Below are 18155 nucleotides of genomic sequence, written 5' to 3' on the forward strand. Positions count from 1 at the left end.
CGTAGTCCGTGTGTCTTTAAAAATAAAGTGATCTACAGTCCATTGCAAACCAGTGTTGTTATTTACGAAAAAGACATTTTGACCACAAACACAAGGCAATACCAGAATATGCTCCGGCGAGCACTGCATTTTGTGCAAGTAGGAAAGATCTCTTTGCCTCTCTAAAAATAAGGTACTTAAGATGGCTATTGTAAAAATTGCTTGACTGAGGTCAAAAATGACTATGTCAAGTTAGTTGCCTGTCAATAACGTTCTTTTCGGCACCAAATGATAGTAAATATAGTTGAATTTTATTTTGATGAGCTGAACTTATAAAAACGTGTTTTACTTTTTATAATTGCATAAAGTCACTGAGAGAGGCAACAAATAATAATAAATAAATGAAAATTGGAATTAAAGTTTTCTTATTTGTGTCTGTAAAGAGGTTTCAGTTTTGAACATAATTTTCTAAGTATTGATTAAAACTGATTATTTGCTTTTGAATTCGGTTATTTGCTTTACGAAGAATGGGTAATTAATTAGTGTTAGTACAAAAAGAAAAGGAAAGAAAGAAAAGACGTAAACATATTTTAGTTTGATATATACATTTATTCACATTGGCATGTTTACATAAAAGTACTGTAGCATAATACTCAATATGAACAACGAAATGTTAAAAATAAATGTATGTAATAAACTTCAGACACAGTTATACCTTAAAAAAATGAGAAAATATAAAATGAGCTTAATATATACTAATATGATGAATACATAAGAACATCATGAATACATAAAGTGATATTGAAAATTAATAATCAAAACATATAACAGGAAGGAGACTTAGCTAATAATACCTCCTTTAAAAATGATTTAAGATTTTAGTGTATTTTTTTTTTTTGACTGTTTGATTTCATAAGAAAATTTATATCGCAAGATATATAATTTTATATAGCTAATAGATTTTGGTTGGCAGAAATATTAAGTTTTTCCAATTGTAAATGAGAACAATGAAATATTTGACATTTTGCAAAAGAGACACGCTCCAAAAATGTAACATTTGAATCTAAAAGGTTAATGTATAGACTATAGTGGCTGCTGAAAATAGAATGGAACGATTTGAAACAAACAGTTTTATATATCTAGTGGTGTGTAATATATTTAAAATAAGTGGTCACAGACTCAATACACGGGGATAAAAAGCATACCACGCTCTTTAAAAAAGCTTTTTGGTAGTGAAATAATTATATTATACACAATTACTTAATTCAATTTTCACCATCACTTAAAAAACAATATATCTATCTATCTATATCTATCTATCTATCTATCTATATATGTATACATATATTAAATTAAATTTGTCAAAACAATAATAAACATAAATGCAAACTATTTCTACCGTATTAAACAANTCTATATATATATATCTATCTATCTATATCTATATCTATCTATCTATATATGTATACATATATTAAATTAAATTTGTCAAAACAATAATAAACATAAATGCAAACTATTTCTACCGTAACAAAAAAATAAAAGAATAAAAAAAAACAAAAAAATAAAAACAAAAAAACAAGTTAAACAAAAAAATAAAATCATCTGGAAAATCCGAAAGATTGGCAAGAATAGAAACGGAATCAAGCCTGAAAAATATGTTTTGTTTCAGTTCTTTATATTTAATAACAGAATAATAAAAAAATAAAAAAACATGACGATTTTTTGCAGTTTTTTTTAATTGGTTAGGAAAGCGGTTAAATACTACTGCATAAAATATCAAATGCATATTTCGATTATTTTACTTAAATTTATATTCAGAGAATACATAAAGCCTTTTATTTAATTTTGCTTTAAAATTTTTGTAAAATTTAAAAGAAAGAAGTATAAATAAAAATAGTTTAATGCGTGTGTCTCTTTAGATATTTGTAGTAATACTATGACAGGATTTTCACGATCTGGAAAATTTTTTAAAAGTGGTAAACAAAGTTAGATAAATTTAGATATTTTAAGCTACCAAATAATATTTAATTTGCGATAAATATTATTATTTCATAAATGAAAGAAAAATTTAAGCACATTTTAGTAGTCTCGAAAAAATCTTAGCTACCACTCATTTATTTTTTCCTGATCGTGGGAACCCTGTTTAAGTATCATGCTCAAAAGAAAAAGAAAGATTTGCATTCGAACCAAATTTTGTAATTTTCTATGATTTGAAACTAATGCTTGATTATAGTGATGCTGTGTATGTTAGAGATGCTTCTTTATAGTATCGAAACATATGCATTGCTTTAACACGTTGAATACCATGGGGGTTACCGTTGACCGGTTTGTTCGTAGTATCACGAGGGTCACCGGTGACCGGTGAAGCCAAGATTATTAGAAACACATAATTCGAGTAAATTTGTAATTTTTTTAAAAAATATTATTATAATAATATCGTTCATATCGTTACTAAAATAATCATATATCGTTACTAAAATGATTTGAAGAAATTAATGCAATATAGAACACACAAAAATAGTTTTATTAATATACACAGAGATGCCAACATGCTCCGGACAGCGAATAAATATTTTCAAGTGGTAGTTTATCAATTGTGATTCTCGGTTTAATAAATTCAATTTAGTAGATTTTTATCCACCACTATTACTAAACAATTCGTAGGCTTATGCAATTCACAAGTTTTTTCTTTAATGTCAGCTAAACCTCTTCAATAACTAGCAAAAATCTGTCTAATATTTGCAAATACAGTTTGAAGTTATTTACCGTTTGGCCAGACGGGCAAGCCATGTAAAATGACCGTGGCATTCAACGTGTTCACTATTTCTATTCGTGTTACTTTACGTTGTGTTCTGCGTAGTTTATTCCAAAGCAAATCTATTTTGATAAATTTTTTTAAAATATCCTTCTTTGATTACACAATATAATAAAACTTTGACCTGCTGAAATTTTTAAAAAAATTTAAGATACAAGGAAAAATAAATTTATATTTAACAAACAATTTATAAAATTAATAGTAAGCACGTTTTTATAATGTAGAATTATAAATTATCTTATGGAGTAAAAATGTTTCAAAAAATATCAGTAAGGTGGCAATTTATAGAACATTTTAGATTGCTTCATAAAGTATTTATTTAGTATATTGAGTAAAGCATTTAACATCTTATCGTTAATTCTATCATGAATTATTTTCAGAGATGTTTTCTTTGAAGTTACTTTCACTCATGTTTCTCTATTAAAACAAGCTCTCAAAAGAAAGTTTATTTTTGAATTTACAAATTTCGAATACAAAAACCCTTTTAACCCTTTAACGGGCCCTTCATTTCTAGTAAAGGTAAATTAAAGTACTTTTGGAATTGAAATTGTTTTAAGAACAGTAATTGATATAAAAAAAAAGCTCATTTAGTTCATAAAAATGCCATTTTTTTGGTGGTAAATATATTTAACATGACCTATTAAGAACTTACTGACTTTTATTTTTCTTTATTTATAAAATAAATTTCTTAAATGCTACAAACTTCAAAAGGAATTATGTATTTTATAACTTTTATACGTTTTTTAAAAGTGACAAATTGTTACCAATTTTTTTCAAAGTCACTTCAAGAAAGCTGAAGTTATTGAAAAATGGAAACCTAAATTAAAAGTGGTAAAACGTGGTGGTAAGTATACTTACCACGGCTTTCAAAGGGGTTAAAATAAAAACATTACCAGATCTCGAACTGCTGAAAAAATATTTAAGATAAGTTAAAATGAATAATATATTTATATTGTATATACAGCTTATAAAGCTCGTCAGATGTTTTTATGATGCCTAGTTATAAAATGTCTTATGGCTAATTATAAAACATTTTTACAAATTTTATCTATGTGTTAGTTTATAGAACGTTTTAGATTGATTTATTAGTTAATCATTTCACATTTCAGTCAGTATATGGAAAGTATTCAACTTTGTACCCATAATTCCATAAATAATGACTTTCGATTTAGTTTTTTTAAAACTAATTGAACACACACGTTTCTGGTGTCATGGAAAATACTCCCTAAAAGAAGTTTATTTTCGAAATTAAATGTTTGCACTCCAAGTACTCAAGTATGCTTTTTGAGCAAATATAAATACGAAATAGTTCAAACTGCAATATTTTTATATAATTTCGAAAATTCTTTATGATATGGTTATGGTTATTAAAATAATATGGTTATTAATTATTAAGATATCGAAATTTTAAGTTTCAGAACCCAGGAGAAAGCAAAAGGTTGAATTTTGAATAAAAAAGGGCTTCTAAAATATGAAAACGTTATGTGATTTTGAGCAAATGAAAAACTTTTTAAGATAAGTTACACTGAAGAATGTAAATTATGTAGGATATAAGTGATAAAAATAATTAAAAGCAGTTTTTTTTTACATATAATGATTAGTTATTAAAAAATCTTATGATGCACAGATATTTTTACAGAATTTATCAGTAGATAGCAACATATAGAAGGTTTTAGAATAGTTTAATAAAGTAATTTGTTCGTTGCAGAAGCAAAAATTTTAACTGCTTACCCATAATTCAATAATGAATTAATTCTAATGAGTAAGCACATTCTTCTTATAATAAAAGATGTCTTCTTTCAAATGAAGCTGATATTGTAAAAGATTTAAGACAAGCTGGCATTAGTGGTTAGACAGGCATATAAATTGATAAGAATGGCGTATTGGAATAGATGAAGCTGCCTTTTATCTTCGAGAAAGCTATCCTTATTTAGCTGGCAAAGATATAAATCTCTGAATAATAGTTTTGCAATTTTTAAACAAAGGTGATAAGTTCGAATATTGAAGCTTGATCAGAGTGGCAGAAGTTGTAGTAGCTGCAAAATGTTTACTTGCCGGCAATTTGCGTCGTTTGGTTAAGGCAAGCAACCGTAACTAATTTCCAGTCTTCTTTGTAATCAGTTGTAGAAAATTCCATGTTTTTCTTATACAGTACAGGTATGAAATATTTTACAGCGTCACAATACCAAAAACCATCCTTCGATGCGGTGGAACATTTTACTGTTTTGATCACGTTTGGAATGCGATACTCATCAACATTATCCTGCCATGCTTCAGTGCAACCATCACGCAAACCGTCATCATTATCGCTTTTTAATCCACTTTGAACTTCGATGCTGGATTCCGGGATAGAAGGATTAATTACCACATCTGGGCAGACCACAGGCAACACTAGATATTTCTTAGATGTATTATTTCCAGGTGACGAGTCGCACAACGATTCTGCTATTTTAATAGTCAAATATTGGTAATAACTTCAACAGCAGTCTGCTTCGTAATGGGGTGAGCGTCAACCATTAAGAAGTAAATAAATACCAATCGAATAATTATGAAAAATGTAACGGAGGTATTCATGATGAATTAACGACAGAAAACTAAAGTTGCAAGATGTGAAATTCATCTCGATTGATTTTCTATATATATATAAGAAGAAATATTTGGAAAACCCACATGTATTAAGATCAAGTTAAGTTGGAGAAATTCCCAGAGCAAAGTTTTTGCATACATCTATTTGGAAAATTCGAGGAAATTCCAGTGTGTTATTAATGATACACACACAAAAAAAAAATAATTTACATGTTTAAGAAGTGTGCTGCATTTATATTTTTTACTTTTATTTTTGGTCGTTAAACATTAATAATTTAAGAAAGCAATGTTTTGATGAACGACATAATTAAAAAGGAAAACTTATTACTTATAAAATAGCGACAGAGGTTCGATTTTCGGTGATGAATTTACTTGCACATTCTGTTTACAATTTAATTTTGGAAACATAATAAAAACGCTAAAAGTAAAAATGTCCTTAACAGTATTCCTGTAAACAGAAAAAGTTTCAGTAAAACCATTTCATAACTAGATTATTTTCGTGTGAAAGAAAGACTCTTGCTACCAAGTCTTATGGTATATACCATTCTTTTGTCAGAAAATGACTTCTAATAAGTTTTGGTAATCAGCTTAAACAAGCTGTAAATGAAGTTCTTATACTAGAAGTTCATTATCTTCTTCAGACTACCAACAACATTGCATTATGGCGATTAAACCATACCTACTATTAAGAAATCCTCTACACGGTTTCTTAAAGATAGTTTGATCAGACCTCTAAACAAGTAAGCCAGTTTACAAAATTGCTATTTAATGCAAAGTCTTGTAAAAACAAGATAGTAGTACCAAATATATGTTTTAATATCTGTATAATTTATAGATATGATTAGTTTGTTTTTCTTCGTTTTTAACAACTGCATATTAATTTATCAAATATATATAAATATTAAAGTAAGATGAAATGCTTTCTGGTATTTTTAATAATAGATGTTCAGTTCATGATTCACTTTTTAAATAGTTTGCATAGACAATTTTAATAAACCGTGGGGAGGTTTTCTGATGTAGGAGATGATGATTAAACTATTGAGACTAAACTATTGTAATCTCTTTTATCTGTAACAGCTTTTTATATGGGATAGCATTTTATATATATTCAGAATAAAAGTCAAAAAAGAGGTATGTTTAATGTTCAGCAAAAGTAAGTTTTACGTGTTTTATTCCGTATCGTAATTTATGAGTATCACTATTTATTTAACATATTTAAAATGTGCCTTGAAAACCATTAGGATTATATTTTAATATGCGCTTCGTACCTGCCAACTTGTACGGACGCTTGGAAAATTTTTACTAAATGGTAGTAAAATAATATTTTCAGTAGGAAGTTTGTTTTTAATTTTTTTTAATTAAAATCCTTTGAAGAATAACACTGAGAAACGTGATTGTCTTGCTGATCAATCCTATAGACATATGTTTGAAATACTGATATGACTTAGCATATCAGTATTTCATGGTAAGTAAATTAAAAAAGAAAATTGAAATAAAATCAAGATTTATACTTCAAAACATAAATGTTTCATCTAAGAAATAGCTTTCTCAACAACTATACAAATTGGCAGTTATGATATTTGTTTGTTTCAAAGTATAAAAAAAAGATTCCAATTTTTTTAAAAAAAAACGATGAGTTTAATCAGTAAAAAATATTTTTGGCCACAAAGTTTCTCGATATGACTTGTTTACAAAAAGAATAAAAAATTCAGTTTATCTTAGTTCATCTTCATAGAAATCTCCAACTTGACTGAAATGACATCCAAATAGCACATTACGGTTGACCAAGCTTCACAAGAAAAACAGCATCAGCACTATTTTGACTAATGACACCTGGTTCATTGGAAGACACCTTGGCATGGTAGCCATTTTTACCAGCGTTGTATTCCACAGTTCTCCAGTAACCGTTGCCGTCAACATATCCATAAGATCCCTTCACTGATCCATCTTCATCAGCTGTTTCTTGTCGATGCAACATAGTGCCGTTACCGTTATCCATTTGATATCCAAAGTCATAAGGTCTCGGGTAGTATATCTCCTCAGGTTTTGCAGTTGGACCTAAAATACAAAATAAATGTTGTTACATCAGTGGAAATACTTTTAATTTATAGTGACCAAGTTTTTATTAATAATTATTCAGATTTCCGCTCATATTATGCCCCTCTGTTCCATCAAACAGCTTATTAAGAGGACCTTTAACCCTTTCGGGCCGACTGTCACAAATACGTGCTAGCATAAAACCGTATCAATCAGGGTAAAAAGATAAAACTGGTAATCGAAGTATTTCTTTAGCAGTTTATTTGTGGGCGGAGTTATAATTGTTTGATTTATTTAATTCACCATTACTTTGTTCAAAATAAAACTATTTAGTTATACTTTGAATTAACATTGATTATATATATGATTAAACTAACAATAATTAAAGTAAAAGCAAAGTAAGTCTGTCAAATTAGCAACGACTACATTTAAGTTACCGTTTTTTATTTAATTACAACTTGATTCTGATTTTGTACGAATGCTTTTCTGAATCTCCCGTTTCCAAGGGGTTAAGACCTGTGCTCATAAAGAACTTATCGACCGTACTTCTACTAAGTCTTGGAGGGCTACCATCCTAAATTTGCGAAATGGCCCAAGACGAAGAGCGGTGGCTGAATTCCGCTTGGCCACCGGTCATGACTGTCTGCGGAAACGTCTGTCTAGATTTGGTATCGTTCCTTCCCCGGTATGCACTCCTTGCAGTTCTGGTGAGGACATGGACTTCACGCACCTTCTCCGCTGCTCTGCACTTTGCAGGAATTCTATCACTGATCGCTATTGGGAAGCGAGAGACATGTTGTGATTAATAGACTCTGTTGCAGCATCTTTTGTTTCTGTTCTTATTTTTAGATGTTTATGTATGCTGTTACTGTAAATCTGCCTTTGGAAATAAAAAAAAAAAGTTTTTATTAAGATAACTGAAAAATAGGCTAAATTTGGACATTTTTTTTTCTACTAGAGACTATATTATAAAATATTAACATTTTAATTTGTTTTTAATGTATCGTGTATGTATAGACTATATGATAAAGCTAAATAATTGCTGTAGGTCTGAGGCTTTGTGGTGTGTTGATGGTCAAAAGCAGAAACAAAGACACATGAAACACCAAGTGCAAATGAAAAGATATTATTTACAAATATGTAAAGTTTGGCCAGCCTAAGATTCCTCTGAAGATGAGCTTAAGGAGCAGATTTCCAATTTTAATTGTATGAAAAATTAAGCGTTGGTGGAAACCAACTTTAGAAATGCTGTACACATGTATTACGTTGCTAAAAGGGTACCAGGTCATTGTTTTAAATGTTTTAGTAATTTTTAAACAATCAATTTCTTTTCCTGCTCAATCCTTTTACAATAAAACTTAGAATTTTTTTAAAAATTTTCTTTATTTGTTCACTAGCTGAATACTCGTTCTTTGTATGTAATAAAAAAATTATACATCGTAATCATTTCTGTACAGAACTACGAGATTATGCACAGAGATCATGCACGTAGTTTTTTTTGTTGTAGTTTCAATTAGTACCTTATACTAAAATTAATTAAGGATTATTAGCATCAATTATAGTTTTTAACACTTTTCTTATATGAAATAGTATCATTTCTCAATTTCCTTTGGTTTTTGGTACAATAGCTTATTTTCCTTATTTCAGTCAGAATGTTTTGAGTCCACTGTGGCTCAGGCAATAGAGTGTTCGCCTGCCAATGAAGTGACCCAGATTCGAATACCAGCTGTGGACAGATGATTATCAAGCTCAGGGGATAGAGCGTTCGTCTTCTAATGAGGCAAACCGGGTTCGAATCTCAGTTGATACGAATTCCGCATCCGGTTTGCACCGACCACAGTGCTGACGTAAAATATCCTCAGTGGTAGACGGATAATGCGTTAAAATTCCCTTGCCATCAGGCTAACCGTGGGAGGTTTTCAGGGTTTTAATCCCCATTTAACGCAAATGCGGTTAGTTCTATGAAAAAGTCCTCCACGAAGGTAAATTTCTTCTATTACTTGATCCAGGAGTTTCCTTGTCTTCTGGATTTGGTTCAAAATTACAAGGCTTCGGAGTTGAACATTAGTAGTAGTAAACCTATAAAATTAGATCGGCTGTTCAACGATGGTCTTTAAAAAAATTAACGGTTAATTAGAATGCAATATAATTATAATGTAATCAAGTAACTACTATATAGTTATAGTGCAATCAGTCAATATAAATATAATTATAAAGCAATTTTTTACGTTTCCCCAAAACGAACTACTAGTACCATATCGTCATTAATTTTTACATTTAGTACATAGCTTATTTTTTATTTTAAATACTTCTTATTAACAAAATTAATCAAGCATCATTGGCGTCAATAATTAAATGGCGATATTTTATGTTTCTCTTAAGCGAATCAATACTATTTTTCCCTTAATTTACCCTTACTTTTGAACTATTTAGTTTTTTAGACATGCCTTTAAAGTATAATTATAAACAAAATTAACTATAATTAAAATAGCTATTAGTAATACTAATTTGATAAGGTTGTTAGTCACGTTTCCACCACGTTCGTATTTGATTACTAAGTTTATCTGACATAACGAGTAAAAAATAATTAAATATTAGAGAACGTGGGCAATAAACTCCTGACACTGACAGCTATAAGACTGCAAAAATCAGTGATGTCATCTTTTAAAAAAAGAAAACAAACCGAATCGCATGAAAGAGTTTAATTTTTATTCAATGAATGATCATATGCCAATGAAAAAATTCTTTTTTTCAAATGTCTCTCCTGAACGATCTAATTGAAAATTTATATTATAGCGGCGACAGCAATCTTTCCCATTCTTTAAACTATCAGTTGGCCAAATTTTTACAAAGACCTGTCCTTGTTAAGTTGTAAAACAGCACAAATTAGAGAAGGTCATCAAAAAGATACATCCAGCGTTACGGTGGGATACAAACCCGCTACTTCTGCGCTACAGATCGTTTGGTGAACGATACGACAACACTACGAAATTATGCGCAAAACTGGCAAACTAACGCAATAAATAAAATTAAATTATTCAATTTTTTTAATTTATTATTTTTGTTATGATTCCCAGTGGTTTTATATTATTTCAAACATAACGCTTTTTTAGTAATTCATCTTATCAAAATAAAGATTTACTGTATTCTTGGATGATGCTGTTGTTTGATGGCTACTAATGGCATTCACATTTTACTGGAATCAAATAATTTTCTCTGTTACTTATTTCCTCCGAGGGGCTGTGGAATATCTCTTTCCGCATTATCTATGTAACTATTAAATTCGTTTATCCGAAGATAATTCCAGATAGAACTAACTACTAAATAGAACTTTTAGTAAATATTTATTCTTTCTTATTATTTTATATAATACTGGTTGAAAATAATATGAATTGTAAGGTATAACATTTTTTACGTCATTTTACAAGGCAAAATACAAAATTTGTTCGGTATCGGTCGAACAGTTCCTCAGAAATCCAATTTTAAAAATATGACAATTTTAAAAATTCGATTTCTCAGGAACTGTACAGCCGATTACTCTCAAATTTTGTACTTTGCGTTGCAAAATAATATACTTTGAAGTGACGTAAAAAATTGTATACCTCACAATTCAAGTTCTGTCCGGGTTTAGCTTCTGGAGATTTCAGAACTGGCTTTGTTTTCCGGGGAGAGGTATAGTTTGTCTACAATAAGAACTCCCCTTGCCACAAAATCAGAGGCCATCTGCTGCTATAGAAAAAAGAATAGCGCATTTCAGGGAGGGTGGCTTCCCTTCCCTCACAATACACCGGAGAAAAAGACTATCTTTCTCTCACAAATCCGAGACAAAACCTGCCCTAAACAGTAGCCCCACACCCCTAATTGAAATAGTTATGGCTCGTTACCATAATTACAGCCACGGGTCCAGATGAATGGCTAGGGGGGTTCTTACTTTAGACAAACTACAGTTAGCCTCATGCCCAGCCTGGCTATATCCCCAAGTTCTGGGTCCATTTTAGTCGCCTTCTAAGACATGCGTTCGTAGGGACTATTCATACCCCCGGTCACCAAACGGGGCATTTGTATTAAGTGGTGGACGAAATAGCTTTTAATCAAATTTTATAAACCAAGAATCATATATTGCAACCACCTAAAAAACTTTTTCTAGAAAGCGGAGCAAGTTGGCATCGCTGTTAATCGTGTAGAAATTATTTACTCTACACACATTACGATTACATACTTTTTGCGTAGGATTTTTCATAGTGTTAGTTGGAAAACAGAGTAAAAGCATTGGTTATTAGTAGAGCCCGGATTTTGATGACCTAAAAAATCCCAATTAATGCCCTTAAAAAGTGCAAAAAATGCCTTTAAAAAGTGCGAAAAATGCCCTTAAAAATGTGAAAATTGCGCTAAAAATGCCTTATGACATGACTTAAATAAAGTAAAAATATTGATAAAGTAAAAATAAAGTAAAAATGTTTTACTCTTTAAAATTATTATGAGTCATTTCAAAAAATATAAAGCAATGCAATATTTCTTTTACGTTCATTAAAGTTTGAAAAATATGTTTTATATCCTAAAATAACAACAAAAAAAAAGGAAAATATATTGACTCCAAAACATTTTCATTTTGTATAGAAACTTTAATGAATATAACAACTTCCATCTCATAATATTACTAAATATCAGAATTACATTGGATTATTAAATTTTTTTGATATTTTGAAATGTAAACGAGCGTCTCTTGTCTGAAAGTAAATTTTTATAACTGGAGAAGCTTCTTTCAACGTCTACTGATGTTATTGGTGCGTACTTGAAAAAGACGGTCTCACTTACTGACAATTCTTCTTCAATTTGAAAAGATGTTGCTACACCTGCTAATATCCTAGAGATTTTCTTCACTGTTTGGAAGCCAGTGTAATAATAAAAAATGAAAAAAAAAATAATAAAAATTGGAAAAAATTAACAAAAAAATTTAAAAAATGCAAAATACGCCAAAACGTTCTAAGAAAAATGCCCTATAAGTCTAAAAAAATGCTCTACAGGACAAAAAATGTCCAAAAATGCAAAAAAATGCAAATGTCATAAAAATCCGGGCCTTAGTTATTAGCAATTTTTTAAATTTTATCGCTTTCACATATATTAGGCAAAATATTTAGGGTTGTTAAACACTCATGGACAAAAAGTTAGCGCACCAAGAAGGAGTCGTCAAAATGAAACGAAATTTTACATACGTAATGACTACTTTGATATAAGTAAATGATTAGAAAATCAAAGAAAAACGATAATCTTTGATTTTCTAATCATTTACTTATATCAAAGAGTCATTACGTATGTAAAATTTCGTTTCATTTTGATGACTCCTACTTGGTGCGCTAATTTTTTTTTGTCCATGAGTGTATATGTTTTTTTTTTAAATATTATGGTGGTTAAAATATTTTTAAATAAAATGTTTTAAACCCAGAGTAATATATTAAAACATGAAATTGACTACCACAAGAAAATACTGTTCGTAAAAATCGTAAAATTTGGCAGGTATGCCATGCAATATTTTTTGGACAAAAATAATTTCATTTTCATTTTACTCACATTTTCATAAGTAACAATGGAATTAAATAATTAGTTTTATGATTTGAACACAGTAACTCTATGATACGCTCAGTGAGGATAAAAATAACTGTATTGTGAAAAAAAGGTTATAAAAAAATATACATCCAAATTAGCTTACGTACATTAAAAAAGAAAACAGACTTCAAAATTTCAATTTAAAAAATACCAGATCAGTTAAAAATAATGATTAATACGTTATTTTGGTAAACTAATAAAAAATGTTGACATTAGCTTCTTCACCTCTAAATTTTTTTTTCAAGAATATAAAATTCTTGTTTTTATAATAATTTTATAAATACAAAATGCTTGTTGGCATATTTATCGAAGAATTCTTGAAGGTGATTGTATGTAAGGTTGTCTTTAATGGTTGTGTGTAAGTCAATTCGAACATAACGCCTGAACTCTCAGGAACATTGCATCAATGATCTATTTTGTTATCATTTAAACCACGGATGGGCAAACTACGGCCCGCGAGCCAGCTTTGGCCCACCGGAAGATTTTTACCGGCCCGCGGATAGAATTTTTATTTGCCGATCAGTGGCAAATATAAACAATATACATCCATTTTCTTGTCGATAATGTTTAAAATTATTTCTGTTTTTCCTTTTTTAACAAAGAACTGATGACATTTTTACTTTCTCTATTTTTGTTCTACAAAACATAAATTGATAGAAATAGTTAGCACAGACAGTTTCAATTGGTAAAATGTTGAAAGCAGAAGTTCTTTATAGAATAGCCGTAGATTGGCTCCAACTAGCTTTTGTCTTCTTTCTAATATAGAATCTAATATAGGTAAATTGTACTTCATATTTGGCAGACTGCGCATTTTACGCTCCAACGAGCGGGCAATCTAACAATCATCTGAAGCAGTTGTTTCTAAATATGCCAAAGTTTTACAAATCATTACCAAAAGCTAGTTTCCAAAATTTAATATTTTATGCCCAGAAAATCGGTGCTATGTTTGCTTAATCTTATATATGTGAGCAAGCGTTTTCAACTATGAGCCTTAGAAAAAATCATTTCAGAAGTAGACTAACAGAAAAGCATTTAGACTTTTGTTCTTCAAAATAAGCACATCTTACTTCGAACCTTAATATAAGGAACTTTAAAAAATGAAATCGCAATTTCCTTCATCTCACTAAATATTTAAATTAAAATTTGTATATCGCTTTATTTTTTATTTATTTATTTTTTTTTAAATTTTGAAGTTTTTACTTGGCCCACCAAAAATTTTTTTTTTGCTTTTTGGCCCTCGACCAAAAAAGTTTGCCCATCCCTGATTTAAACAATAATCCGCTCACTTAATTTAAATATTTCTGAATGAATAAGTTTAATCAAAGAAAAATTATATTCCAAAAAATACAAAATTCCGTATCAGTCTAAGATATATAGTTAACTTTCCTACTCTAGATTTCTTCTGTAAATAGTAATTTTTTGTTTTAATTATATTTATGTTTTATTAAGTATTAACTCAATTCAGTATTGTGATTTTTAAAGTAATTTAGTTAGTTTAGTTTATCACCTTAAGCTTGTATTCATCTCACCCCCCATAGTATCAAATTATTTTAGATGAAGAAGCAGATAACCTCTAGGGTTAGGCGAAAATTAATTTATATAAGCATAACAAGGTATGTCTAATTTCTACGGATATAAGCACTTTACAGTTCAAAATTCCAATAGGGTATCAATTCAGTAAAATGTAAACAAAATCTTAAGTGTTTGCTTTTGCAGTAAAAGAAAGTTTACTATTTTATGAAAACAAAACTTACCGATAGGTCCAGCTGTCGCGATGGTAAACAGTACTAAACCGAAACAAAACTGAACAAACGCCAAAGTCATTCTGAGAAAAATCTGATTCGAAATAATTCAAAAAAGCTTTTTATATCCGTTTCGGACAATAACCTCCATTGCATTTTAAGGGATCGTTAGCTATAAATTGCTCGAAAATAAGTTATTCTATTTTTGGCTATAAATTTTATTGAGTGACGCTGATAGTTATGCGTTCTGCTTCAAGCGCCCCTAACCACACCGGAAATATGATTTATTTTTACTTCCGTATATTTAGAGTGGTGAGAATGAATAAAAAACTTTCACTTGCCTTTTTAGAAGTTCGACTTGACAGCGAAATTGCTTACTGTCATATATTAATTTGAAATTCTATCTATATCAGATACTTTTTGTTTTGAAATACCCTGTAAAATATTGAAGTTTGTCTTATATAAATGATAGCTGTGTTATGTCTTTGTCTAGGTAAAGGGGTCATTTTACGTTTTTTGACCAAAGATCACAATTCTCAATTTTTTCCTCATAAAAAATTCAGATTATGGAAGATTTTTTATCTTTATTTTAATTAAAATGAGAGCAATTTTAAGCATTTTCAAAATCTTTTTTCGAATATTGTACCTGATTAATGTTTCTTTCGGTGACTTTTCCCAAAACAATAATTTCAACTCCAAAAGTACATTATTTCTTTACTAGCATGAATGTTTCGATATACAGGAATTTCGATATTTATACTTCGTGCCGTGGTGGCTCAGGAGATAGAGATTTCGCCTTCTTATTAAGTGCCCTGGGTTCGAATCCCATCGACAACTGGTCGATAGCAATTCCACACCCAGCTCGCACCGACCAGTGTGCTGACGAAAAATATCCTTAATGGTACAGTCAGATCATGGGTTGGATTCCCTCTGCCGTTAGGCTAACAGTGGGAGATTTTGTGGTTATTCTCTCTATGTAACGCCAATGAGGATTAGTTCCCTTGAAAAGTCCCCCACGAAGGCAAAATTTCTCCCAATACTTGATCCTGGAGTTCAATTGTCATAATTACAGTTACAATTACAAGGATTCAAAATTTCAAGGCAACGGAGTTGAACTGTTGGAATCCATTTGTGAGCCCAATTAACTTTTTCTAATATTAAATAAACTTTAAAAAACAAGGTTATTCTGCTGACACAACAAATGTGGTAAATTTGGAAGTGGTACTAGAGTTGTTATAATATGCAGTAGTTCTTTAATCATTAAATAATTTTCTGGTTTTTCTTATGGAGACACACGTTTTTCGCGATACTTAAGAAGAAAGTTCAAAGTAATAATTGTAATAGGAAACTGATAAATGACTATAATGATCTAATTAAAAATAATGCTCTTCAGTCTGCATAATCAGCGTATGTAACCTTGGGCGAAAAATTCGTTAAGCATATTGATTAAATGTCAGAGATGCCAATTGCTCTGCTTTCAGAATAGTGATAAATTATACAGAATTAAAAGTGATTGATAATAACTAAACACTAAAATTTAAAAAAAAAATGTTAATTTTGCCATTACTTTAAAACGCTTATCACAAGATGGTAAAACCAAAATGGTGTTTTATATAAACCTTTGAACTATACATACATAATGCTGCCCAAAACGACTTAAAATCAAATTTACTAAGATTCATATATGAAATTATACGTTTTGCTATCACCCCCTATAAGTTTTCTCAAAAGCGATGAGCGCAAGTTGGCAAGTAATACTTTAAATTTTAGAAAAAAGTAACAGTTACAATCTAATAGTAAACTATGGGCACCTGATAAAGTAATAAATATAACAAACAGCCATTTTTAATTTTCACAATAGGCAGAACGAAATTTAAAAATATCAAAAAAATAATATTACAGCAAGTTCAAATTTAATAATAACTTTAAAACTACGTTATTAAATCATATTAAAAGGAACAAATTATAATTTTTGGCAGACCTGAAACAAAAAATATAGTGCGCATCATTGCCCCAACAAATTTCTCCCCTTCAAAAATACCCGCTATGTTTTTCTTTAATAATTTTTACTTTATTTTATTATTCGTTGAAAAATTTTTACTCAACGTATTTCACGCATGGATCCAAACATTTTTCTATTGTTTAGGGTAGTTGAGTTTATTCTTTTTGCATATCAAATTCATGATGGATTAACTTCTTTTCAAAAACTCTCAATTCATATTTGATTGGCGAACAGACACTATTGTTTGAAGACATATCTGTCACGCCTTTCGGAAACCAACAGAAATATTTTTATTCATGGCAATTTCACGGATAATATATATTCTTTAAACTAGTAAGTACTGTAATATTTGCCAGAAAGAGAGTAATACCATAAGTGGAAGAAATTGAGTGTTGGAATTTTAGAAAGTAATAAACATATTAAGCTTTCTATTATCCTAGAATAAAAACTTTCCATTCTTTTAGTTGGTTAAACGATTTAATTTCGGCATATAATAAAATAAATCAGGTAGTTTTTCTTAATTTTACGATTTTAACACTGTAATGCTTAAGAGTCAGTTATTTTAAAAAACAATAATATGCCAATATTATTGTTTTTAATAATAGTATTGGCACATTATTGAAGATTATTAAAGAATAATGAAAAATAATGAAGATTTCAGTTATCATTATTTCAGGTACGTATCATTAATGCTTTAATTTCATTATTATAGATTACTCATTTTATTTTATATTTTATAACCGGCTTTGAACAGTAGACCTAATTCTGAATTTGAGACTCTCAGTGTTCGACTCTGTAGCCGAGTAATTTTGAAACGAACCCAGAAGACAAGGGAATACCTGGATCAAGAATTGGAGCAAACTAGTCTTCGTGGAAGACTTTTTTGATGGAACAAACGCAAACCCACATTTGTGATACATGGAGAGGGAAACAAAGAAAACATGAAACCATTACGCCGACGGCAAGGTGATTCTAACCCATGATCCGTCTATCACCAAGGATATATTACATCATCAGTGTGGTCGGAGCAGAATTTGTATCAACCCACCTCCGCTGGGAGTTGAATCTTAGTCACCTTTTTGGGAGGCTAATGCTGTAACCCCTGAGCCACCGCGGTTTGAGAAGTAGTTGGAATTAATGTGAAATCACAACTTTTCACTTGATTTGTTATAATCATTAAATACACAAGTGGACGAGCTTTGTGCTAAAATATAAACTAAGGCAAACAACGTTAAAGAGCACAAAAATATTTATAAAATGCAAACAGCTGTTTCGGATGCTCAAAGGGCAACCTTCATCAGTGCAACAGGAGTTCAATCATTGCCAAGTAAGTTTTAAACAAATTTAACAAAAGCAAAGTTTTCAATACCCCCCCCCCAGAAAAAAA

The 18155-nt window shown here is 29.9% G+C and overlaps 1 protein-coding gene across 1 annotated transcript; it reads right to left on the reverse strand.

The window, feature by feature from the left end:
* Nucleotides 1-6934: 6934 nt before the first annotated feature.
* Nucleotides 6935-14985, reverse strand: LOC107452440 (cuticle protein 10.9-like). The gene is made up of 2 exons (XM_016068916.3): nucleotides 14779-14985; nucleotides 6935-7441 (listed from the first exon to the last, which is right to left on the reverse strand). Exons 1-2 carry the CDS (start codon nucleotides 14846-14848, stop codon nucleotides 7158-7160), a joined length of 354 nt encoding a protein of 117 aa, XP_015924402.1. The 5' UTR covers nucleotides 14849-14985; the 3' UTR covers nucleotides 6935-7157.
* Between the last annotated feature and the right edge of the window lie 3170 nt (nucleotides 14986-18155).

This window comes from Parasteatoda tepidariorum, chromosome 9 (assembly GCF_043381705.1).
Source record: "Parasteatoda tepidariorum isolate YZ-2023 chromosome 9, CAS_Ptep_4.0, whole genome shotgun sequence".
NCBI lineage: Eukaryota > Metazoa > Arthropoda > Arachnida > Araneae > Theridiidae > Parasteatoda > Parasteatoda tepidariorum.